A 25285-nucleotide genomic window follows, 5' to 3' on the forward strand; every position below is an offset into this window, starting at 1 on the left:
TAAATGGGTGGCCATGTTCCTTTGTAGGTAGAGGAGTTGTCTCTTGCCTTGTAGGTTGGGGAGAAGGAGGATTGCCAGCAGCTTTTGCCATGGCTTCTTTTACCTGTGGATCAACAAATACTGAAGAAGGTGGCCATGTTAAATCATCAGGAAGTGAAGGTAAACCAGGAAAATTTGCAAAGGTATTTTTCAAAAAATCATTCAAGACTCTGTCCCTCCCTACAATGTAATCATGAAATCTGGCTCTATTATACATAAAAGTGTAAAATTGATCATATGTTTTCTCAAACAGCAAGTCCATTTTTTTGTTATGATCTTGCATTTGCATGAGCACTTTATGTATATGAACCAGATTATTATGTAACCCGCCTGGGAAAGGCTGGTCTTCAGTGGGAGGGACCATAGTCTCCAAGTGATTTGCAATATTTTCAGCCTCCTGTTGCTGAGAACTAGCAACATCAGGGACAAATTTCCCTTTCTTTTCTGGGGGAGAAGACTGAGTCTTCTCCTCTTCAACTACCCCCTTCAACTTTTCTTTTCCTTCTATTTCCAACTTTTCTTTCTCAACAGAGGGTGCAGCAATGCCCTTTTTTAATTTAGTAATGATTCGCAGAGTTATAGCCTCACTAACTTTAAAGAACACATCAGCTTGGTTTGCTGTGACACCCTTTTTCTTGCATAATTGTGATATGAAGCTAGGGAACCGTAGCTTGCCTTTCCTACCCCCAGCACAAGCTCCAATTCCTCTAAAAACTAATTTGGCAGCATCTACTGGTTTCCCAACCAATAAACACCACAACAACACAGCTCTATCCTTAGTCACTATATTTACATGAGTGGTAGGGAGCAATCTAGCTCTAATGAAGTGGTACCACGTTTGAGCTTTTTCATTTAGAAAGTGTTTTTGCAGAGTATAGTTCTTTTCCTTTATCTCCCATTCAGCCCCAGGGACTGCTATGACCTCTAATATTGCTGCCATGAAAGCAGGGTCATGCTTCTTGACATGCTTGGAAAACTCATCTTTAGAGGCCTTCGGTAGGGAAAAGAATTCCCTAATAACCTTGGGTTCAAAGGAAACTTTAATGCCCCTGACACTAACCTCAGTTTGACTGTCATTTAAAATTTCTGCATAAAATTCTCTTACCACATTGACATTAGCCGCATCCTTAGGATGCAGGTAAAACTGTTCCCAATGTTGAATTTTTACTACTTCATGCACATATTCAGGATAAGAGGCATTTTCCTCAAATCCCTTGTCAGGGGTAGGGTCCCTAGCAAGCATAGTCTTTTCAAACCTCTCTATTGCTTTTTCACATGTGAAGGAGGAGAGGGAAAAACTCTCAGGATCAGGTGTGTGAGGTGTAAGTTTTGGACTGTGAGGTCCTCCACTACGCAAGATATGTTTTCTAACCATGATGCCTAAAAATATTAAAACAGCAAATTGAAATTACCAAAAACAGAAAAATAGCAAAAATAAAACTGAGTTGATACTCAGACCACTCCCCCAAACTTTATACTGAATTTGCTTCCAGAAATCAGCAAACAGAATTCGCTTAACACCTGTAAACAAACAGAATGAGAGTGTCAGGACTCAGATATTCTATCTACAAAAGTTTTTTTTTTTTTTTTTTTTTTTTTTTTTTTTTAACAACTGAAAAACAGTAACTGAAATATATACAAAACACAACAATAATAAAGCTTAATTTCTGATTAGAGTCTCAAGCTAGACTCTTCACTGTTCGTTTGTGTTTAAATGGTGGGAGGGTCAGCAAGAGATATTGAGATTTGAGCTTTCTCAATTCCCTCCCCCAAATAATTTTTAAGCCTTTGACCATTGACAGTGAACTTGGTCCCATCTTTCTCATTTAAAATGTCCACTGCACCATGTAAATGGACTTTTGTTACCTTAAATGGACCAGACCACCTAGACTTTAACTTTCCCGGAAAGAATTTTAGCCTAGAATTAAAGAGCAGGACCTGTTGTCCCTCAAAGAACTGCCTATCTGAAATTTGCTTATCATGCCATCTCTTCATTTGTTCTTTATACAGCTTGGCATTTTCATAAGCATTTAATCTAAATTCATCCATTTCATTCAGTTGGAGAATTCTCTTTTCTCCTGAGGCAGTGGCATCAACATTCAATTGAGTAGTAGCCCAGTATGCTTTATATTCCAACTCTAAGGGTAAATGACAATTTTTACCAAAAATCAATTTGTAAGGTGAGCAACCTAAAGGTGTTCTATAGGCTGTCCTATAAGCCCACAAGGAATCATCTAATTTCAAGGACCAATCCTTTCTTGAAGGATTCACAACTTTTTCCAGAATTCTTTTCACTTCCCTATTTGTGACTTCTACTTGCCCACTGGTTTGTGGGTGGTAAGCAGTAGAGACTTTATGCTTAACTCCATATTTAGCCAAAAGGGCTTCAAATTGTCTACTAGCAAAGTGCTTACCTCCATCACTTATAATGGCCCTTGGAGTTCCAAATCGGGTAAAAATATTCTTTTTCAAGAATTTAATTACCACTTTTGAATCATTTGTGGGTAGGGCAGCAGCCTCTACCCATTTGGAAACATAGTCCACAGCCACCAATATATACTGATTCCCGAAGGAAGGGGGAAATGGTCCCATAAAATCTATGCCCCAAACATCAAAAAGTTCTATTTCCAAAATTGGCTTCAAAGGCATTTCTTGCCTTCGAGACACATTACCAGTCCTTTGACACCTATCACATTTATGGACATAAACATTGGCATCCTTGAATAAAGTAGGCCAATAAAAACCAGATTGCAACACCTTTGCTGCTGTCCTTAGACCACCAAAATGACCACCATATGGTGAGTCATGACATTGCTGTAAAATTGCCTCTTTCTCTTCCTCCAACACACATCTCCTAATTATCTGATCAGCACATTTCTTAAACATGTAGGGTTCATCCCACAAATAAAACCTACTGTCATGCACCAACTTCCTCCTCTGTTGGTAACTCAACTCTTTAGGAAGTTCCCCACTAACTAAATAGTTAGCAAAATCAGCATACCATGGGGTTGTGTTGGAGGTAATTAAAAATAGCTGCTCATCCGGGAAAGTTTCCCTAATGGCTTGCTCAACTCCCACATCATTTTTCTGCCCTTCATTAAGCCTAGACAAGTGGTCAGCCACTTGATTCTCGGTTCCTTTCCTATCTTTAATCTCCATATCAAACTCTTGAAGGAGAAGAACCCATCTAATCAATCTAGGCTTAGAATCCTTCTTTTCCACCAAATATTTTATGGCAGAATGGTCAGTATATACAGTGACTTTGGTACCTACCAAATAAGATCTAAACTTGTCAAAGGCAAATACAACAGCCAACAGTTCTTTTTCAGTAACTGTATAATTCAGTTGGGCTCCATTTAAGGTTCGGCTAGCATAGTAAATAGAGTGAAAAACTCTATTTTTTCTTTGTCCTAAAACAGCCCCCACTGCCCAATCACTTGCATCACACATTAATTCAAAGGGCAGTGACCAGTCAGGAGCTATTATGATGGGAGCAGAAATTAATTTCTGTTTTAGCTCCTTAAAGGCTTTGTGACAAGCCTCATCAAAATGGAATGGGGTGTTAATTTCCAGCAAATGACTAAGAGGCTTTGAGGTTTTGGAAAAGTCTTTTATAAACCTCCTATAAAAGCCAGCATGCCCAAGGAAAGACCTTATCCCCTTTATGTTAACAGGGGGTGGCAATTTTTCAATTTGGTCTATCTTGGCCTTATCAACCTCTAAACCAGCCTTAGAGATCCTGTGTCCTAGAACTATGCCTTCCCTCACCATAAAATGGCATTTCTCCCAATTTAGGACCAGATTTGTCTCTTCACACCTCTCAAGAACTTTTTCCAAATTTCTTAGGCATTCTTCATAAGAATCCCCAAAGACACTGAAGTCATCCATGAAGACTTCCACAAATTGTTCTATCATGTCAGTAAAAATTGCCATCATGCACCTTTGAAAAGTGGCTGGTGCATTGCACAATCCAAAGGGCATTCTCCTAAAGGCAAAGATGCCATAGGGACAAGTGAAAGTGGTCTTTGGTTGGTCTTCAGGAGCTAAGGCTATTTGATTGTACCCTGAATAACCATCTAGAAAACAATAGTATTCCTTACCAGCCAATCTATCTAACATCTGATCAATAAAAGGCAAAGGAAAATGATCCTTCCTAGTGGCCTTATTGAGTTTTCTGTAGTCCATACAGATTCTCCAACCAGTGACAGTCCTTGTGGATATTAATTCTTTTTTTTCATTCTCCACAACAGTGATCCCACCTTTCTTAGGGACACACTGTACTGGGCTGACCCAGTTACTGTCAGAAACAGGATATATTACCCCAGCATCCAACCACTTAATTATTTCCTTTTTGACTACCTCTTTCATGATTGGGTTCAATCTCCTTTGCTGCTCCCTAGAGCTGCTGGTTGGGTCAGTCAACAGAATTTTATGTGTGCAATAAGAAGGGCTAATACCTTTTATGTCTGCTAAAGACCAACCTATAGCCCTCTTAAATTTTTTTAAAACAGTCAGCAACTGTTCTTCCTCTAGCACAGTGAGCAGATTGGACACTATGACAGGCAAGGTATCTTTTTCTCCTAGGTAAGCATATCTAAGATGGTTAGGCAGAGGCTTAAGTTCTAACACAGGGGGTTCTTCAATTGAAGATTTGGGAATTTTTAATCCTCTCTTGGCCAATTCTAATGACTCAAAATTTTTATTTTTCCAAACGACATCAGTTTTAGAATTCAGCCACTTAACTACTTCCTCAGAATCAGTTTGATTGATTTCTAGACCCTCAAAACCAGAATTTTGTAAAGGGTCTAATGAGGACTCATGCAAAAGTTTATCTTTGACTACACAGTCAATGATATCTAGTCTAGAACATTCCTCAATGTCTCTTGGGTATTTCATGGCTTTTAAAATATTAAATTTTACTTGTTCCCCATTCACATTCATGACCAACTCACCCTCCTTAACATCTATGACAGCCCCACCAGTGGCTAAGAAAGCCCTTCCCAAAATAATTGGAACCTCTCTGTCTTCCTCATAGTCTAAAATTATAAAATCAGCAGGTAGAATGAATTTATCTACTTTCACCAAAACATTCTCTACTTTCCCTTCCGGATAAACTAGAGACCTATCAGCCAACTGTAATGTGACAGTGGTGGGATTAGGTTCTCCTACTTTCAGCTTTTTGTACACACTCAAAGGCATTAAGTTGATACTAGCACCTAAATCACACAATGCTCTGCCTATGTAGTGGTCTCCTATGGTACAAGGGATTGTAAAACTTCCTGGGTCTCCTAGTTTAGGAGGTATCTTACTAAGAAGATATTGACTGCTCTCTTGTGTAAGAGCAACAGTCTCAAACTCTTCTAGCCTCCTTTTTCTTGAAAGAATTTCTTTCATGAACTTTACATAAGAGGGCATTTGTTCCAATGCATCAACAAATGGAATGTTGACATGCAACTGTTTTAGGAGGTCTAGAAATTTCCTAAACTGATTATCTTGCTTCTGCTTTTGCAACCTTTGAGGAAAGGGTGGTGGAGGTCTTTTTGAAGCAGCAGGTGTCTCACTATTTGGCTTAGGGGTCAAACCCTTTTGAGTAGGTTTTTCAATGGAATTATTCCCTAAAGGCTCATCTATAGAGGGCTGAGTGTCTGATTCGACCAAAGTGGGTGAAGAGTTATTGTGCACAACCCCTTGGGGGCTATTATGAACAACAGAATTCTGAACAGGTTCAGAATTTGCATCCTTTTCTTTCTGCATGTTCTCCCCTTCTTTTTTTTTAATGTGGAAGGTCTAACCACAGCTTCTGGCTGATTTACAGATCTGCCATTTCTAAGCTCTATCATATTGCATTGCTCTTTATTTCTCCTAGGCTCTTCAGTGTTACTAGGCAAGGTACCAGGAGGTCTGGTATTCATAGTGTTTGCTAAATGGCCTAGTTGGGATTCTATGTTCCTTAGGGATGCTGGAATACTTTGCACAACAGCTTCCAAGCTGTTTTGCTTGGTCTCATTCTTAACCAAATATTCCCTTAACAAAGCTTCTAAAGAAGAGGATGGAGCAATAGGCATCTCACTAGGTTGAACAACAGCTTGCTGCCTTGAAGTTTGTTGGTAATTCTGGGTAGGAAAAGGTATTTTTGTTTGGGCATTAGAAGGACCAGCTTGCTGCCCCTGCCCTTGAAAATATTGAGGCTGTTGGTTCTGCCTCCATCCCTGGTTAAAGTTATTGGGAAAAATATTTTGGTTTCTATTTTGGTTTCCCACATAAAACACAGATTCTGGGTTGGATGGGCAGCTATCATACAAATGGGGCCCACCACAGCAAACACAAGTTACACTTGTGTTTATTGCATTAACTTGAGGTTGGGTCACAGGTATTTGAGGTGCAGGAACTTGGGATTGGGATAATCTTGCCTCAATGGTTTGTCCTTGGGTTCTCACTAAATTGGACAGTGCATCAAACTTGGCTGAAAGAGCTGTTACAGGGTCTATCTCATGTAAACCAGCCACTCTCCTTGGCTGATTTCTCTCTTCAGGCCATTGGGCATAATTTTGAGTCATTTGTTCTAACAACTCATGGGCTTGGTTAAAGGACATAGTCATAAACATGCCATTAGCAGCAGAATCTGCCAAGGCCCTGTTTTGAGTATTTAGGCCATTGTACAGGGTTTGTAACACTGCCCAAGAGGGCAAACCATGATTTGGGCATTGCTTAAGAAGGTTCTTGTACCTCTCCCACACATCCACTAGTGTCTCTCCATCCCTCTGCATGAAGTTAGCAATATCACCTCTAGTTTGCACTATCTTATTAGAGGGGAAAAATTTCATAATGAATTTCTCAGCAAGGGTGTGCCAATTGGTTATAGAGTTGGATGGAAGGGAGTTCAACCATTCTTTGGCTTTGTCAGCCAGTGAATGAGGGAAGAGCTTCAATCTTAACACATCATCCGAGATGTTAGGATTCCTAAAAGTGTTGGCCACTTCTATGAAATTTCTAAGGTGCTTGTGTGGGTCTTCCATCAACAACCCATGAAACTGCCCCATGTTTTGAAGCATGGTGAACATCACCGGTTCTAATTTGAAGGGCACTCCATTCACAGGTTGGGCTATGCTTGGATCTAACTCATCCAACACAGGTATGATGAAGTCCATCATGGACCTATCATTATCATTTATAACAGGTGGTTCCCTTATCCTTGCAGGTCCTCCTACCCCATCATTCCCATTTACACTTCCTAAATCCTCCATTTCTTCAATTTCTAGAAGTGGAATTTGCCTATGTGCTTTCTGGGCTCTTCTCCTAACTCTAAATGTCCTCTCAGGTTCAGGGTCAATTGAATATATGAACGGGTGTGGAGTTGCACTCATGCACCCCTTTTAACTAAAACAGGTAAACCTGACTTAGCTAAAACACCTAGATTAATAACCAACTTTTATGCAGAACAAGCAAGAAAAAAATAAACACACAAGAACCTGCAAGCAGAAAAGTCCCAAGACAGTTCACAGCCTGACGGCTTTATAAGGTAGTAACAACTCACCCTCACACAGGGTGGAACCAATAATTAAAATAAAAATGAAACTAAAAAAAATTAAATGACATAAAATAAACAGAATATGAACAGAACAGATTTTAAACTACCAATATTCAAGATACTATAGAACTAATAACTAAACAAAACTGAAACAGAATTCAAATGAGCTACACTAAAAACAGCAAAAAGAAGCAGTTCAAAAATAGCAATCACACAGAAATCTGATCATATACGCCTCGATCCCCGGCAACGGCGCCAAAAACTTGTTGCCTTGCTAACAGTTGTGCAAGTAATGCGCGCAAGTATACGCGACAACAAGTAATATAGGGCTGTTATAAGTCCCAGTTATCGTTCCCACAAGGATCGTTGGCGTTTTGAAATGACTAAAATTTGTAATTGCTTAAAACTGAGTTACTATTTGAAAATAGAAGAAATAAAATTGTAAAGTAAAAAATAATCTAGAATGGACCTAAAACACTACTGTTCACTTTTCTTTTAAAATTTTCTGAATTACTTTCCTAAGTTATAAAATAAGAATGAAGAATGAAGCAACTTAAATGAAAGATGTGACAAAATTTTTGAAAACAGAATAGAGATTGAAATATGAAATAACAAAAGAAATTGGAAAATCTGAATTGATAAAGAGGTTTAAAAAGGTGGGTTGAGTTTTGGCTCTCCTTCCCCACAGTGCTTGAAAAATAATTTGATTAACAAAAAGCTCATCCTAAGATTCTCAGTTGACAGAACTGTATTGTTAATTTTAATCTCTTAAAAATTATTTTATCCCAAAGTTGCCCACTTCCATATCTCTATGCCAAGTGGGATTAGGACTTTTGAGACTCAGGTCCAATATTACATGAGGACTCATTCATTTCTGAATTGAGATCCCTTAGATGATTTCTCATCTAAGTCCATGTGTCTAATGCAGAATCCAGAATTAGTTGTTTCTCAACAACTAAATCCAAACCAAACCTCTGACATTCGGCCAAAATGCAGGTAATTTTAAACATTAGAAAAAAAGCATTAAACAACTGAGATATAAAAATTAAAACCATAAAATCAAACATTTAACAAGCACTGAGGTTTGGGTATCACCTAAACCCAACCTCTAAAAAGTTAGCCACTATCCATAAGGATGAGGCTTACACACAGTAACAGAACTAAAGAAATTACAAAAGAGAAATGCTAGAAAATAATTTACAGCACTAGCCTAACAACCAGCAATTTCAGTGCTGTAAATACATGTATCGAGTTCATCAGATGAACCAGAATCTCATTACAAAATAGAAATTAAAAGAAAATAAAAATTGTTCAAAAAGCAAGAACTAAAAAAAACGATAAATCAGAATCAGGAGTCCCACCATGACTCACTCCTCAGTCCCTTTTTATAGGTCTCCTTTTCTTCTTTGCACGATTTTCCTCTCCAGCTCAGCAGGTACCCACGCGCTCCTTGTGCGTTACAGGCAGGTGGTCCCCAGCAGCTCCCTCCTCAGACAATCTGAATGGATTGTTGCTCCTTCAACCCGTACGTAACCTTGTGCCCAAAAATCGCTCAGCCTCACTCTCGAAAAGTATCTAGCTCACCACTCAGTAACGGTTTTCCTTTGTCCTTTTTCTAACTCAAAATAGTGGCTAGGTTCTAGTTGTTTGCGAAATTGTGCGGTTTGGTGCGTCAATCGGGTAGAAAGGGTGCAAACGATAGAGATGGGTTGTATGAGGGTTAGGGTTCGGTTAGAGAGAAAAGGCGTTAGGGTTTGTGTAGGTTGGTCCGATTCAAAAACTGAACCGTGGTGGAAGGTGATGGTTCTATATCTAGGTTGAAAATCAGAGGATGTTTTTGGTTTACTTGCTCGATTCAAAGAAGGAACCGTGATAGAGAGCTTGAGATGGAGTAGGTTCACTTAGACGGTCTATGCTAGGGTTTTTTTCTCTTTCAGAAGACGCACGATTCTGACTTCTTTCTCTCCCCTTCTTTTCTTTTCTTTTGGGCCACTGATTGGGTTTTAATTCCTCTGGCCCATTCTCTTCTTTTCTGATTTTCTTTCTCATTTTGGGCTTCTGATCAAAGCATTTGCCCAATTTTTCTTCACTCTTTTTCTGCATGGAGAATTAACACCAATTGGGCCTGAACATATAAAATCAGCCCATTAATATCAAAATCAGAAAAATTCACTTCAATGCAATCTTTGGGGTTTTTTTATTAACAAAGATATTCTTTTCACTCCCATTTTAATATCAAATCACATGTTCTAAGTCACAAATAATGGACTTATCACATTGTCATCAAACTCAGATCATTGCACAGATTGTGGTAAGCTTATTTCTTCCATCATAATTAATAGCTACCATTTGAGTGGCAATTATGAGAGCGAGTCCTGGAATAGTAGTAAGGTTGTTCCTTGTAACCTTCGGGTTTGAGCTTGGAAATCAGCATCTTTGCAAAAATGAAAGAGTAAGATTGCGTACAATCGACCCTCACCCTTATTCTTGCAAGTCGGGAAACTTTATGCCCAAGAATTTGCCCTTTATTTGAGTGTTAATTTTGAATTAGGAAATGGAGAAATCTAAGAGAAAGATGAAACTTTTGATATCATTCATTTTCTATTTGGTTTTGTACTACTAACCCAACACCTTGAAAATAGCTAGCTAGGGAGAGCACAAATGTCAAAGATATAAAAACATTCATGGGCATGCATTTCAGCTTAAGCATTTGGGGTGATTAGAGTTTGATATAGAATCAAAGCTTCTTTGACATAACACTCCTATTGGAAATTATCTGACGATACATCATCTCTTGTTCTTTCTTTTTTTCTTGCTCTCATCAGGCTGGTGTCATATTGGGTCCTTTATTTCTAGGTCGACATGATGCATGTTTTGAGATGATATTTCCATCAGCAAGCAGATTGACACTTACAACATTTGCTGAATTTGGAATGGTAATTCACTTTTTTAAGATGGGGGTACAGATCAATCCCATACAGATCTTGAAGATAGAAAAAAAGGCAATGGTAATTGGTCTAGGTGGTCATTTGTCTGCCATAGCAATAGGAACTGCAGTTTTAAATATTGTAGACAAAATGTACCCACTGGGGTCTGAAAAGGAAGGTATATATGGTTTGGTTGTGTGTAGTGCTCTAACAGCATTTCCTGTTACAAGTGGCTTCCTCAATGAGATGAACATTCTCAATTCAGAGATTGGACGTGTGGCTTTATCCACTTCCATTATTAGTGATGCATGTATGTGGGTAAATTATTTTGTTATCGTCAATACTACTAAAGCATTGCAACAAGGGTCATGTAGACCTATTTTGGAATTGACTTTGTCACTTTGCTATATATCCATCTTATTCTTCCTGCTAAGGCCACTTGTTATATGGATCTCCAACCGAAATCCAAAGGGAAAGCCCATAACAGAAAGCCATTTCGTGTCAATTATTTCGATACTTCTGTTTATTGCATCCTCTGCACAAGTTTGTGGCCAACCTGCTTTCCTTGTTGCTTTTTGGTTTGGCTTGATCTTGCCGGATGGTCCCCCTTTAGGTTCTGTTCTGGCAGAAAAGCTTGATACTGTTGGTTCTACTTTGATTGTTCCAGCTTTCTGTACTATTATTGGGACCAGGACAAATGTTCCTCCATTAACAGGATCAAAGACAGCAAGCTTAGAGATTATTTTGATTGCAGGGTATATGGGCAAGTTTTTAGGCATCCTTTTACCCTCACTTCACTTTCAGATTGACTTCTGGGATTCTTTGGCATTGGCTCTAATCATGTGTTGCAAAGGCCTTGTAGATATCAGTGTGTTCAACATATTATTTAACTCTAAGGTACGGGAGTGTGAAATATGGAATATTAAAAAGCAAAAAAAAAAAAAATGCACAAAGATTGGTATACACATCATTTTTCATTTAGCATGTCTAGTGCACTTGTGAGAGCGAGCCTTGAAGCAACGGTAAGGTTGTTTCTTATGACCAAAAGGTTACAGGTTCAACCTGACGTCGACCTTCACAAGAGCACTGGGATTTGCCCTTTTATGTCTAGCGCACTTGTGTTTGCATATAACCCCAATTTGTTGATCCCACAAATTCTTTAAAAAACAAAGTCATGAAACAAGTTTTATGTGTGATTATGAAAAAACAAAGTCGCTTCTCTTCACATGAGCCCGGTACACATACACTTTTATCTGTGTGTAGGAGATAATTTTATCTCCTACAACATAAAAAACATTAGTCCTTTGTATATATTATGCTAATTTGCATCTATTTAATGTATATGAACAGGACATAGGCGAGGTGAGTTTCTCCCTTACTATATATACTATGGTGGCAGTAACTGGTTTTGCCTCTCTAGTTGTTTATTACATTTATGATCCTTCAAGGAGGTACAGAGCCTATATTAGAAGATCAATTAGGCACTCCGATCAAGACCTTGATCTCAAAGTACTTGTCTGTGTCCACAATGAAGAAAATGTATATCCAATCATCAACCTTCTTCAAGCCTCCAACCCCATTAAGGCTACACCACTCTCAGTCTTTGTTCTACATCTCATGGAGCTTTCAGGCAGGGCATTTTCCATCCTTACCAAAAATGAGGACACTAACAAATCACATTCTTATAAGGAGAGTTCCTCTCAACACATAAGCAATGCCTTTGATCAATTTCAGCTGCATAACAAAGAGGGTGTCAAGTTGCAGTTCTTCACTGTAATTGCACCATATGCAAGCATGCATGATGACATATGCTACATGGCAATGGACACGAAATCTGATATGGTGATTGTTCCATTCCATAAGCAATGGTCTATACATGGAAATTTTGAGGTTCCCATTGCTTCAGTTAGGACACTAAACCAGAAAGTTCTAAGGAAAGCTCCTTGCTCAGTTGGAGTTTTTATTGACAGAAGCGAAATGAGTGGCAAACTATTAGTTATCTATGAGAAATTATATTGTGACATTGCAATGATCTTTGTAGGTGGTGGTGATGATCAAGAAGCATTAGCTTATAGTCTACGCATAGCTCAACATCCAAACGTAAGACTTACAGTGTTTTGGTTAAGGGTTAAAATGCAAGGTAAACAAAGGAATACGAAGAACCCTTACATTGATTTGATGGAGCATATAAGGTATAGTAATAAGCATAATAACCAACAAGTAACCTTCAAGGAGGAGAGTGTGGAAGATGGAGCAGGAACAACACAAGTTATCAGAAAAATGGAGGGAAATTTTAGTATGGTCATAGTAGGTAGACATCATATGCCAGATTCTCCATGTACACTAGGCTTGACAGAATGGTGTGAACTCCCTGAGCTTGGACCAATTGGGAACCTCCTAGCTACATCAGATTTTACATTTTCAGTTTTGGTGGTGCAACAACAAAGCTTTTATAACTTCCGGTGTATGAGATGAATCTCAAGAAAATGTGTATATAAAGTATAAACAAAAATTCTTTGATATTTAATTACTTTAGAAGATCTTTGTTATAGAATTAATATAAGTTGGAATGTTGAAAACTTTTGTGGACTCAATTTACCTGCATTCACACTGCACCATCGAATTGGAAGAGTTAAATAATCATTGTGTTAATTAAGAAAGTTAAATCAATACAAATAAAACCAAAAAAGAATAGTGTTATTTCACATGGGAACTATTTTTAAGAAAACTTGTAAATAAGGCTGCATTATTTTTTGATGGGTAATACATAGCTACTATTACAAGAAAAAGAAGTTTTTTCCAGCAGACACAGACACAGTTTTTCGTGGGCCCCATCGATTAATTTTTCTCTCTGCTTGAATTATTTTCTCTCTCATGGAATGTTGTGTCTACAGGACCATCTTTTATTTTTCTGCAACAGGACCGATACATTCCCTTTTTTTAATTTAGTCTCAACTTTTTCTATGAGGTCAACAACAATCATTTTCAACCTCTTTCATGGGACCCACAAGAGATAATTTCTCTCATTTAATTAATCCATGTAATTATTAAAACATTTTGTAAAAAAACCGTCGGTGGACATAAGCATTTTCCTAATCAAAATATTGAAGATATAAAGGCTCTAATACTATATGACAAATAATTTTTCCACCTAAAAACTCAAGTTGTTAGATAAATGTCACTTCAATAATTTTATATATAATTTCTCTAACACATACATTTTTATTGTATTAGTTTGATATACTAAATGATGTCGTGTCGAGATAGATTGAGAATTCTAAGTGTGAATGAAATTTTATATTGGTTAAAAAAGAACTATATAAGAATCATATACATGAATAGACTCATAAATCTTAATTGCATTATGATTTTGGGTTTAGATGATACCAAACCTAGTTATAGTTTGTTGCTTAGACTATAGGACAAATTAATCAAGAGGATAGTTTTAGATTATACATATGGTTTAGGATTACATGCCTCGATTATTCACAAGTAGTTTGTTAAATACTTTGTCAATCAACATAGTTGTCTAGGGATTAGTGGAATAGAAACATGCAACTAGATGTCTAAATGAGTGAGATTAATTGAGCCATTTTGAAATACTTTTTAAGGGATGTGTTTTTTTTTTAATAGGATAATTGTGAGTGGTTGATAAAAATAATTAATTAAAATGGAGGGAGCATGACCCGTTGTCAACGAATTAGTCTTGGTGTTGGCTAACCTAACTGAAGACATAAATCTACCTTTAATTAAGCTGGATTTGCTTAAACCACAGACCCAAAACAAACAAAAGGATAAGAGGGATTACAGTGATGAAAAATGCATGAGGGTGGTTGATTATAAATAAAAGACAAGCATCTTGAATTGGCTTTTACGATGATGCACGAAAAATAAGTACAGATCAATAATGAGGACAACTATATATTAATTGGATTCAACAACTAGCAGTACTCATAGTACGGTTTGAGGGATGGCACTTATGCTCCTCGTCTTTGCCGTCCACCGCTTTTTTGACACTTTACTAATTCAAATCGGATCGAGTATGTGTGGCCATGTATTAAGCTTTTAAGCATCACATTTATGAATTCTCAAAGGTTTTATCTAATTTCACGTTATATGAAAAAAGATTTTTTATATTGTAAATACACATGTGATGGGATTTGCTATTTAAAAGAAAAAAAAAAAATATCATGATTTTTGATGAATTTATTGAAGATAAAACTATTCTTATGTTATATAAAAATAATTTTTCCCATTCTTTATATATATATATATATATATATATATATATATATATATATATATCGCATTTTTTGACAATTTTTGTTGTTGTTGTTGTTTTTGCTCGAACAAGTACAATTTAAACTTTACATTCCGAAACTAGGTTGGATGGATGAATTGAAAAATTCCTAAACCCAACATTAATTTTGGTACTGTTACGGATTTGACAAACGTTTACAACATACTAGCTTCAAGAAGTGCTAATAGTTAACAAGGATCAACGATTCAGTGAACCTCAACAAAATTTAATTTCGCCTGTTCCAAGTCTGATACGAGTCTAGTTATTAGTCTGGCTTGACCTGTTTATAAAAAATAAATGATCTGGCTTAGCACGTTAGCCTGATAACTTTTTGACTTCCAAGTATAATCATAAATCAACTTTACAAAATACTCAAATTCTGTTACTAAACCAAAAATCATAATTTCAATGTCCAAATAGAATCATAAATCAAAACAAAATTCATACAATTTACATTTAAGTCACTTTCAAAAGCAAAATACTCAAACTAAATAACATATATTTCATCAGATCCAACAAATAAATCATACTATGTAAATTGAAATAAATACATGAATCCAACAAACACATCATGATGCTTGTAGTAAGTATAACCTCTTCGAAAAATCTTTTAATATATTCATATACACAATCTAACATGCAAAGATCTTGGTTCCTCTTCTATAAGAAATAAAGTCAGATTTCTATTAAAATATAATCGAATATAATTAAGTTATAAATAATTGCAATTGATTAAATTTATATATTTTGTTTTTTCTTCAAGGTTCTATTTTATTTTATTTAAAATAAATAGTACAATATAGGTCGGCCTGTAGGCTTATAGGTCAGGCCTTGTGAAAGTGGGGCTACGGCCTTTTTATTAAACAAGTTTTTCAAAACCCAAGCTCGGCCTATTTTATGAAATATACTAGGTCAGGTCTGACTTCACGTAAGCCGAGTCGTAGCCCCCTGTAGGCCGGCCCGGCCCAGTTTCACCCCTAGTCAAGGAGATACATATATTCTAAATCTTCTCTCTTTTAGTTGTCATTATGCACACACTTCACACCTTAATTTTGTCATTTATATTATAATGTACAGTAATTCGCTGATCTCTAAAGTACCTTCTCTGTAGATACTTAAAAAAGAGCAAATACATCCAATATTAATATATCAATCTCTGATTGAACATCTCTATCATTCAGACAAAGAGATACATTATTACATATCAACTAAACAGACATTTGACAATGGATCCGTAAATATTAATTTCAACTTATCGACTTAATCCAAATCCTAAAACACAGCTTAGCCAAATTTAAATTAAATAGTCAAAAGGAAAAAAAAAATCAAGATTGTGAACTTGCTACTACATAAAAGGCATAAATTTTGTACTTCTCCAAATAAATATTTTTCTTCATTTCTTAACCATAAGGAATCACTTCGTCTGATTCAACATTGATGGTATTGAAGTTTGAACTTCATGTGGACTATCTTAAAACTTTCTTTTCAAGCATATTGCCCAACATGTTATTAATTATGTATTTAATTTTAATTTACTATCTGTGTAAAAAAAAAATTAAATATAATTTAATCATTTATAAACAAATTATATATAAAAAAACATCATCGCAATTATTAATTAAGAAATCTAACTTTTTCAGAATAATATTGTACTAATACATTATGTTGGATAATATTATAAAAAGATTAATGGAATGAAATTTAAACTTATTAGCCCTTTTCACACATTTGATGTAAAATGAACAAGTTTTTATCGGATTAATTCAAAATTAAATATTTTATCTAAATAATACAACGAGATGCATATGAAATATATATATTCAAATCGCACATAACAAATACTTATCTATCATGCTACAAGTTGCACAATATTACATGTGTGATGTGGCAAACTTATCTTTGCCTATGCATAAGTCGCGCATTCCTTCCATATACGATTTAAACACACACAACCCCCTTACATACATTACTAATTCAAAATTTAAATCAATTCAATAAAAAGTTCCCCATTTTACGTCACTATAAAAGCCTATAAAAAATAAACTTAATATTCAAAGATTATACTGAGATGTAACTCAGTACTCCGGAAACGAACTCGTGAGTGAACCAGAATAATCAGGTGTCTACACCTCCACGATTGATAGATTCAACAAAGTTGCCCTTCGGGATTTGGAAACTAAAACCCGTGAACTTCATTAAAAAAAAAAAAAAAAACCGTGAACTTAGCGTCTTGATCTGCTTTGTCCGAACCAAATGCCATGCAAAACTCAATGTTACTCACTCCCACTACTGGAAAAGTCACGAATAGCGAGGGAAATTTGCGAGGGAAAAATTCCCTTGCAAACTGCGACGGAATTTGCAAGGGAAAAACAATTGCTAGGGAAAACAGACAAGATTTTCGTTACTACATTGCCGTCGCAGAATCCCTTGCAGTTCGGTCGTAATTTCGTCGCAATTTGCAAGGGAAATTGAATCCCTCGCAACAATCATAAGTCTGTGACGGAAACAGCGAGGGAAAAAATTGGCGACGGAAGTTCCCTCGCATAATTTAGGATCAGAAAATTGCAACTGAAATTTCACAATTTCCCTCACAAATTCCCTTGCAAATTGAGAGGAAATATATTCCCTCGCATATTGCGAGGGATCATATTCCCTCGCAATTTGCGAGGGAATTTGTGAAATATATTCCCTCACAAAATTCAAAAATAATATATAAATCAAATTTAAAAGGGATAAGGGCATAAATTGGTCGCCGCATCATGCGTATGAGAAAAAATCATTAAATATGTCGTCGCATCCTTTATGGTAGACATTGAGTGCATGTAGTGATAGTAGTGCCTATGTGAGCTAGTCATAGGAAATATAAGACTCTGTTGATATTTAAGGTGTTTGTAAAAATTGTTCAATAATGAGAAGCAGAGAAAAATGTCTGAAAGATTCCTGTTCCAACCACCCTCTTCGTCATCACTGTACAAATTAAATGAAAAGTGACACATGCTTCCGATGCCACCAAAAAAGGCATTGTTCTTTGTAGTTGGGCTTTAACCACTTAATTAAAAGTCAACTCCAGCCAAATAAAGAAAGCTAGGGTTCCCAATTCAAGATGTTCAGCAGCCTTTTGAACGTGCATGAATAGCGTTTTGAAGACAAGTGAATATGAAAATCAGTCACTATAAGAGAAAATAGAGAGAGCCATTTCAGAAACTTCACAGAAGAATTGAAGAAGGAGTAATCTTTGATCATTCTACGATATATCTTTCATCTACCGTTCGGTCCAGCTGAGATTCTGTTAGTAGCATCACCAGAAATTCGAAACGAACACTACTATGTGTGTGCGATTCTACTGCAGGCAACAATCTGGAGAGAATGTTTTTTTTTCTTAAGTTCACTGTTGGATCGTGCTGAAATACTTTAAGCAAGAGTTACACTTATTATACTTCATATCTAACGGTCAGTTTGTCGATTGGAGCTCTCTCTCTCTCTCTCACACACACACACACACATATAACTTTGAATGTGTGCGAGTAGCATTTTACTGACAATAATACAAGCGAAATCAATCACAATAAGAGAAAAGAGAGAAGAAACCTTCAGAAAATAAGCTAATTTAAGAACAAGAATGAACAGTCCTTTATCATTTTTCGATATGTCCTCATCTACCGTCCGATCGAGCTGAGATTTTGTTGGCATATTCCTGACTCATCATTATTCATATCCAACGGTGGCATTTCTGGTTGGAGGCATGTAGCATCACGAGAAATTCCAAACCGAAGTGGTTTGTGTGTAGGATTCTGTTTTAGGCAGCGATCTTGAGAGGGAGTTTTTTTTCTTAAGTCCACCGTTGGATCGTGCTAAAATACTTTAAGTAAGGGTTGCGCTTATTATACTTTATATCTAACGGTTATTTTTTCGATTTGACCTCTCAAGAGGGATTCCTGCAACTACTTTATACGGTGAGGACTAAGGAGGATACAGAAACAGCAAACACATGTATATATTCTTAATTTTTATTTTCTCTTTATATGGCCCCGCATGGGACTCACATATTTTTATAGCAATATACGTGATCAAATTATCTTGTGCAATATGAAAAATATTAACCTCACACACACATATATATTTTCTTTGATTTATGCTACAAAATATTATGATTGTCCATTTTTATTTAATTATATTAATATTTTTCTATTTCACTGTAATAGTGAATTTTATTAATAGAATAGTTTTTATTGTTTAATTTTCTATTTTTGATATTCTTTCTCTAGATTTTTGATATTTATATTCTATTGAATATATATATATATATTATTTTTTTATAGTCTTTATTTGTATTATTTTTGATTATTATTAATATTATACCCTATCTATTATATTTTTTAATTTTTTGTTTTTTGTTTTCGTATTCTATACAAAAATTTTCTTTTTTATATTTTATTCTACGTTTTAGGATATTGTGTAGTAAGTTAGGTTAAAAAGTCACTCTAATTTTTCTTTCACTCTCATTTTTACTGCGTCCCTCCAATTTTTTCCTCCCACTCACATTTCCCTCCTTTGAGAAAAGAGTTCCCTCCTTTCACTCTCCAGCGATTTGGCTCCTTTCAAAACTTGGTTGTTTCTGCGGATCAAGTTTCCAAGACCTTCATCTTTCGTGTTGATTCTGAATCCAAACCCTCTATTTTCCCCACCCACTACCACTGGTACGCCTCTGAGTTCCCCGAACAAACCAACATCCTCCACACATACGACACCGTTTTCCATGGCTTCTCTGCGTTTCTCACGCGCCAACAAGCTGCTTCCATAAGCCAGCACCCTTCTGTCCTCGCCGTCTTCGAGGATCGTCGCCGTGAGCTTCACACCACTCGCTCGCTTTAGTTCCTTGGCCTTCGCAACCAGCGAGGTCTCTGGTCAGAATCCGACTACGGCTCCGACGTCATCATCGGAGTCTTCGACACCGGAATTTGGCCTGAGCGCCGGAGCTTTTCCGATTTGAACCTCGGCCCCATTCCTCGCCGCTGGAAAGGGGTTTGCGAAACTGGGTTCAGATTTTCACCCAGACACTGCAACCGGAAGCTGATTGGTGCTAGATTCTTCTCCAAAGGTCACGAGGCAGGTTCCATTTCTCCAGGTCCTTTGAAAATGTAGTATGAATATCCTATCAAAGTACAAATTCTATCAAAGTACTTTTCAATTTTTGTTCTAAAACGTAAAACCAGACTTGATTATTACTTTTTAGTTTTCACCTAATTGGCTGAACATCACTCGAGTTCCTCTCTACCATCCTATTTTAAGGAAGGAGGCAAAGCTCTAACCGTAGAATAGTAGCCAAAACTCGTCGAAGATAAGGTAAGCTTAACAATCCTTAATGATTTTCACTCTTCTAGGTTCAACTATAGTATGTATTTCTCTGTCCTAAATTGTGTGCGAATTGCATGTGGAAAGGTCCCAATGGGTTGCCTTGCATGTGTCTTATTATGTTAGTGAATCCTACATATTTGTAAATATGCCACTGTTAGAAAACTTGGTGCTGTAAAGTGTTACGGGCCGGCCTACTTTAAATTTTATCGTAAAGGATGGTTATATGTGGTATGAATCTGCAAGTTTTCGATGATTCCATTGTGTGTTAGGAGCATTATTCCATTGGTGTTTTGCATTTTTAATGATCTAAAGATTTTTAGATAAATTTTGTAGTGGGCAGTGTCTTCTGATTTGACTGAATATGCTAAACCCTACTTTGTTGTTGTGTGATTAAACGGTGTAACGAAACAACTATCTGTCAATTACATGTGATCATTCCATGTATGGAAAGCCCTGTTTCATAGTTTTTGTTTTTTTGAAGTTCCCATGATTAAAATAATTTTTAGAAAATTTTAAGTGCAAGCTCTTTTTCTGTTTGACACAATGCATATGATCTGACTTTGTCATTGTCGTATGGTGAAACAATGTGATGAAATGATTTTTTGTTGCTTGCATATGAACATATAACATATAAGTACCCTCTTTCTTGGCTTCCCTGGCTTTCTCCTCTGCAACTCTCTGGAATTCTTCAGCTGTGGAAGGTGCTCTCTCTGCATCAAACTGCTACGGTTTCCATTGCTTGCTTCCCTATAATTCTGGTAAGCACGGTTCATTCACTCATTCATTAAATAACCAAAAAAGCCTACGTTACTTCCTGATCACTGTAAACAATTTCATATAGTGAAGACATAAGATAAAACTAATAATTTTGCCTTCAAGTTTTAACAAGCCTTTACGGGTTTAGCAGAGTTAATTTCCACTTTTCAAGGACTGGATTATGCAGAAAACCTTCCATTAAATACATGAAATCTGAAACTAAAAACAATTAAAATTCCACTTTTGGTTTATCTAATTTTGAAATCCTAATGGGATCGTTCTTACAGAAGAAAAAAAAGCTAACATAAATTAGTAACTCAACAACAAAGAATCAAATAGAACTATAGGTACACAAATTAAAAGGAACAATAAGAAAACATCCAGAGATAAAAAAGATAAATAAATAAAGATGATACCTTAGTGGGGTTGTAGAAGAATGGCCTACTAGGCTTTACCAAGGAAGATCGTGAAGTGGAATGGAGAAGAGTGAGGAAGTGACCACCAGCCATGGTTCTTCCCTTCCACTATTCGCAAGCAATGTTTGTTTGAGAGAGACTAGTTGGTAAAAAACATAGTAATGTGAGCGAGGCTACTTCATGCAACCCAAAAACAAAAGCACAAAAGGACAAGTGCACCTTACTTTAATCCACATGTCCACGTATTATTTGTTGCCTTTCCAGATGCTAATCCAATGTATCCTTACTTTAAAATGGAGCATTTTTCTTGATTAAATTTGTCAACAAAATTAAAAGATGTAAATATAATTTAAGGGATTAAAGTGTCTGCTGTGACTTTAGACAAGAGTGTCTGCTGTCCAATTTAACGGTGTCGTTTTAGTCCTTTTTTAAAAATCAAATCTTCTGTATTCATCTCGTTTGCCTGCCTTCTCTGTTCTATTTTGTTTCTTCTTTCATTGTTTCTTCTATTTTGTTTCTTCTTTCATAGTCGTCTTCTTTCATAATCAAATTATAACTGTCCCCTAAACACCTTCCCAAATTTTGGAGCATCTGGAGGGGTGATTCCTCGGAAGATATCTACCTTCCAAATAGAAAAAAGAAAGAAATATAAGGCTGGATTGTAGGGATATATAGCCTGCCATTACTTAATATCAAAGATAAACGAGTACAATCACATCTGCCATTACTTAATATCACAAGATGAGTCATACCATAATTGGGATCATACTCAATTGATTTTGGGTTACTAAAAGTAGCGGCAGAGTATGCCATGGTTGGGTAACTCTGAGCAAGCTAATTGGGAGCAAAATACAAACTTGGATCATGCCCATAATATGGTTGATCGTACTCATGAGTCTTGTAATCCATAAAGGCTGGAATTTCATCATAATCATATTTGACAGCGTAAGAGTTGAAATCGTACTCACCATAATCAGACCAGAATAGGTAGAGCTATAATTGGCCATGCTTCATCAAAGACTGAAGATGGAACCTTCAAAAGAGGTTACTTCAATACCAAATATGACACAGGTTCAGGATCAAGTTCGTTGGGAAAAAGAAGGGACATGACCATCCAATATCTTCTACTTATAATATATGTTCGGTGGTGATCATAGAATGCTTTTTCCCTTTACATTTTTTTTTTTTTTGGAAAATAACATTTAATGTTATTTCAGTTCACAGTAAGTCTCCCACCAACCTCAGAATTCTAATCTAAGCTAAAATGTCCACATGCAACTAAGCAAGGAAAGAGTAAAGCTTACTTTATGAAATATTGACAATAAGACAATAGTTGGTGGTGCCACGCTATTGAGACAGAACCTATTATCTACCATGTATCAAATGTCAACACTCACTATTCCTAAGCATGCCAAAGGAAGGATAAAAAATTTTCAGGAACAAGAAATAAGAAAAGAAAAGCCTAAAATAATGCTAAACAGTACATACCAAGCCTTAACAATGAAGTCATTGAAAGTCATCCCTTCCATTTAAGCTGTTATGAGCAGACCCCAGAAGCAGAAAAAACGCAAAAAAGGAGAAAGATGAGTACCTTCCTCGGGTACCAATTCTGAGGAGTGCCCATAATAGTAGCGAAAGAACTGAAATTCATGGATAAATTCACGTACTAGAGATACGAAGACGACAATAAAAGAAGAAACAAAATAGAACAGAGAAGGCAGGCGAACGAGATGAATACGGAAGAGTTGCACAGTAAGCAATTTGATTTTTAAAAAAGGACCAAAACGACACCGGTTAATTGCACAGCAGACACTCTTGTCTAAAGTCACAGCAGACACTTTAATCCCATAATTTAATTATGCACTGTTACACAATATTAAGTATGATATGATAACAGCTATAGAAATTTAATACTCTACATCAAAACCAAACTCTTTAAATAAATTTTTTGCACACGAAAAGAATATATTCTTAAAATTCCCAATTTTGTTAAGGATGCCAACAACATTACGTCATAACGGGCAGGCACAGATGTGCTATTCTTAGATTTCTTTCTATTAAATTCACCAAATAAATATCTATAAAAAGAATATACGAATTTCTTTTTGACAGCTGAACTATTATCATTATTATATTTATTCATATACATACTATATTATCTTGTGCACATTTGCATCGACCGTCCGCTGAGATTTTTTACTTCAGGTCTTTCAGGTAACAAATTTTTGAATGAAAAATAATTGCATGCTTGTATTGTGATGACATAGCTGTATATATGTAATGCCCCATGTTACATAGTATGTCCCCTTTATCTTGTGTACTTTCCCATTCTTTGTTTGCTCCCCCTAAATGCATGTCCCCATTTTCTGGTTTACTACCCTCATTCTCTGGTTGCTTGCTGGAATTGTTGAATGCATGTGTTTGTTTGCCACTTACTGTAGTAAGTTGCATCATATATGTGGCAATTGCTCGGTGTTTGCTGGTATTTGAATTGCACACTTATTATGGAATCAGATGTCGTGATATTTATGTATTTGGCCTTGTGTTTTCTAATATTTACAAAGTCAGGAGTATGGAAGACAATCATGATAGGAGTTGGATGTACAATCGTCTAACTGATAGAAGACAACTAACTCGAGCATTCTTGGAGGGTTTGGAAACGTTCATCCAATTTGCTCTGGAGCAAATAGGTACATCAAGTGATGTTATCAGTTGTCCGTGTGTGAAATGTAAGTGTTTTAAATTTCAAACGCCGGACAAAGTCAGGGAGCATCTGTGTAGATGGGGCTTCATGCCAGACTATGAATGTTGGCATATCCATGGGGAAATTCGGCAGGCATATGCTATTCCAGGAGGTTATTATGGGGAAACTAGTCAGCGAAACAACCTCAACGAATATGAACAGTTGGTTATGGATGCTGCGGGACCGTCGATTGGGCAAAATTTTGAACCCGATACTCATGCCGAACCATCCTTCATGGCAGAGGATCTTAATCCGGAAGCGGAAAGGTTTTACAACATGCTTCAAGATGCTCAACGTCCATTATGGGAAGGTTGTGAACATATTCAACATACTGAACATACAACGCTATCAGCAACCCTAGCAACACTACAGTTGAAGAGTGATCACCATATGAGTGAGTCTGCTTACAACGGCTGGATGCAGCTCATGCGTCAGGTTGTTCCTAAAGACAATAATTTGGCGAAGGATTTTTACCAAGCAAAGAGAAAGGTGAAAGAGCTTGGGCTCGGATGCACAAAGATTCATTACTGCCCCAAAGGATGTATGCTATATTACGGTGATTACATTGACCGCACCAAATGTGAGTTTTGTAAGCATGACAGGTACAAAGTTGTGAGGGACGGAAGGAAAACGACATGTGAAGCCTATAGCAAGATGTGGTACTTTCCTATTGTGCCTAGACTTAAAAGATTGTATGCTTCCGAACAAACAGCTTGTCACATGAGATGGCACCGTGAGCATTGTAGGGATGAAAAATATGTGACGCATCCATCAGATGCCGAAGCTTGGGTTCATTTTGATGAGGCGAATCCTTCGTTTGCAGCGAAGCCACGTAATGTGCGTATTGGTTTATGTTCGGATGGGTTTGCTCCTTTTAATCAGACGGGTAGGAATTATTCTTGTTGGCCTGTTATTGTGACCTTTTTTATAGTATGTGTGACAATGTGAATGTGGTGCCAACTGCCAATAAGTCCAAGTTCAAATGCAAAATTTTCTATGGTTTATCTGTATAATGTCTTTGTAGTGAATGAATTAATAATTTAGGAAAAAAATTTAGAAGTTATAGCATCAATGAAATTTTATTATTTTTTTTCATTTTTTCGAGCTAACCTACGAGCCAACCCTAACCCGACTCGGGTCGAGTGGGGTTGAGTTTTCTGGCTCGTTTATTTTTCGAGCCAACTCTAACCCGGCTCGTTTTTTTCGGGTTAAGCGCGGGTT

General features: G+C 36.6%; 2 protein-coding genes and 1 non-coding gene across 4 annotated transcripts; all 3 read left to right on the forward strand.

The window, feature by feature from the left end:
- Positions 1-6726: 6726 nt before the first annotated feature.
- On the forward strand, positions 6727-6832 carry LOC133288004 (small nucleolar RNA R71). Its single transcript, XR_009748319.1, has one exon. It is a non-coding gene; the product is annotated as a small nucleolar RNA R71 (small nucleolar RNA).
- Positions 6833-9830: 2998 nt separating this feature from the next.
- LOC133287998 (cation/H(+) antiporter 14-like) lies at positions 9831-12969 on the forward strand. The gene is made up of 3 exons (XM_061485693.1): positions 9831-9878; positions 10393-11391; positions 11845-12969. Exons 1-3 carry the CDS (start codon positions 9831-9833, stop codon positions 12967-12969), a joined length of 2172 nt encoding a protein of 723 aa, XP_061341677.1.
- A 7801-nt stretch (positions 12970-20770) lies between these two features.
- On the forward strand, positions 20771-25029 carry LOC133288001 (uncharacterized). 2 transcript variants are annotated; one of them, XM_061485697.1, is made up of 2 exons: positions 20771-20907; positions 23886-25029. In XM_061485697.1, exon 2 carries the CDS (start codon positions 23894-23896, stop codon positions 25010-25012), a length of 1119 nt encoding a protein of 372 aa, XP_061341681.1. In that variant the 5' UTR covers positions 20771-20907; positions 23886-23893; the 3' UTR covers positions 25013-25029. The 2 variants fall into 2 exon arrangements, with proteins under 2 accessions (XP_061341681.1, XP_061341682.1); XM_061485698.1 differs by having other exon boundaries at positions 20878-20907; positions 23890-25029.
- The last annotated feature ends 256 nt before the right edge of the window (positions 25030-25285 follow it).

Source organism: Gastrolobium bilobum, unplaced genomic scaffold (assembly GCF_033153095.1).
Source record: "Gastrolobium bilobum isolate Gb01-03AN ecotype WA unplaced genomic scaffold, APGP_CSIRO_Gbil_v1 utg5808, whole genome shotgun sequence".
In the NCBI taxonomy this organism is placed as follows: domain Eukaryota; kingdom Viridiplantae; phylum Streptophyta; class Magnoliopsida; order Fabales; family Fabaceae; genus Gastrolobium; species Gastrolobium bilobum.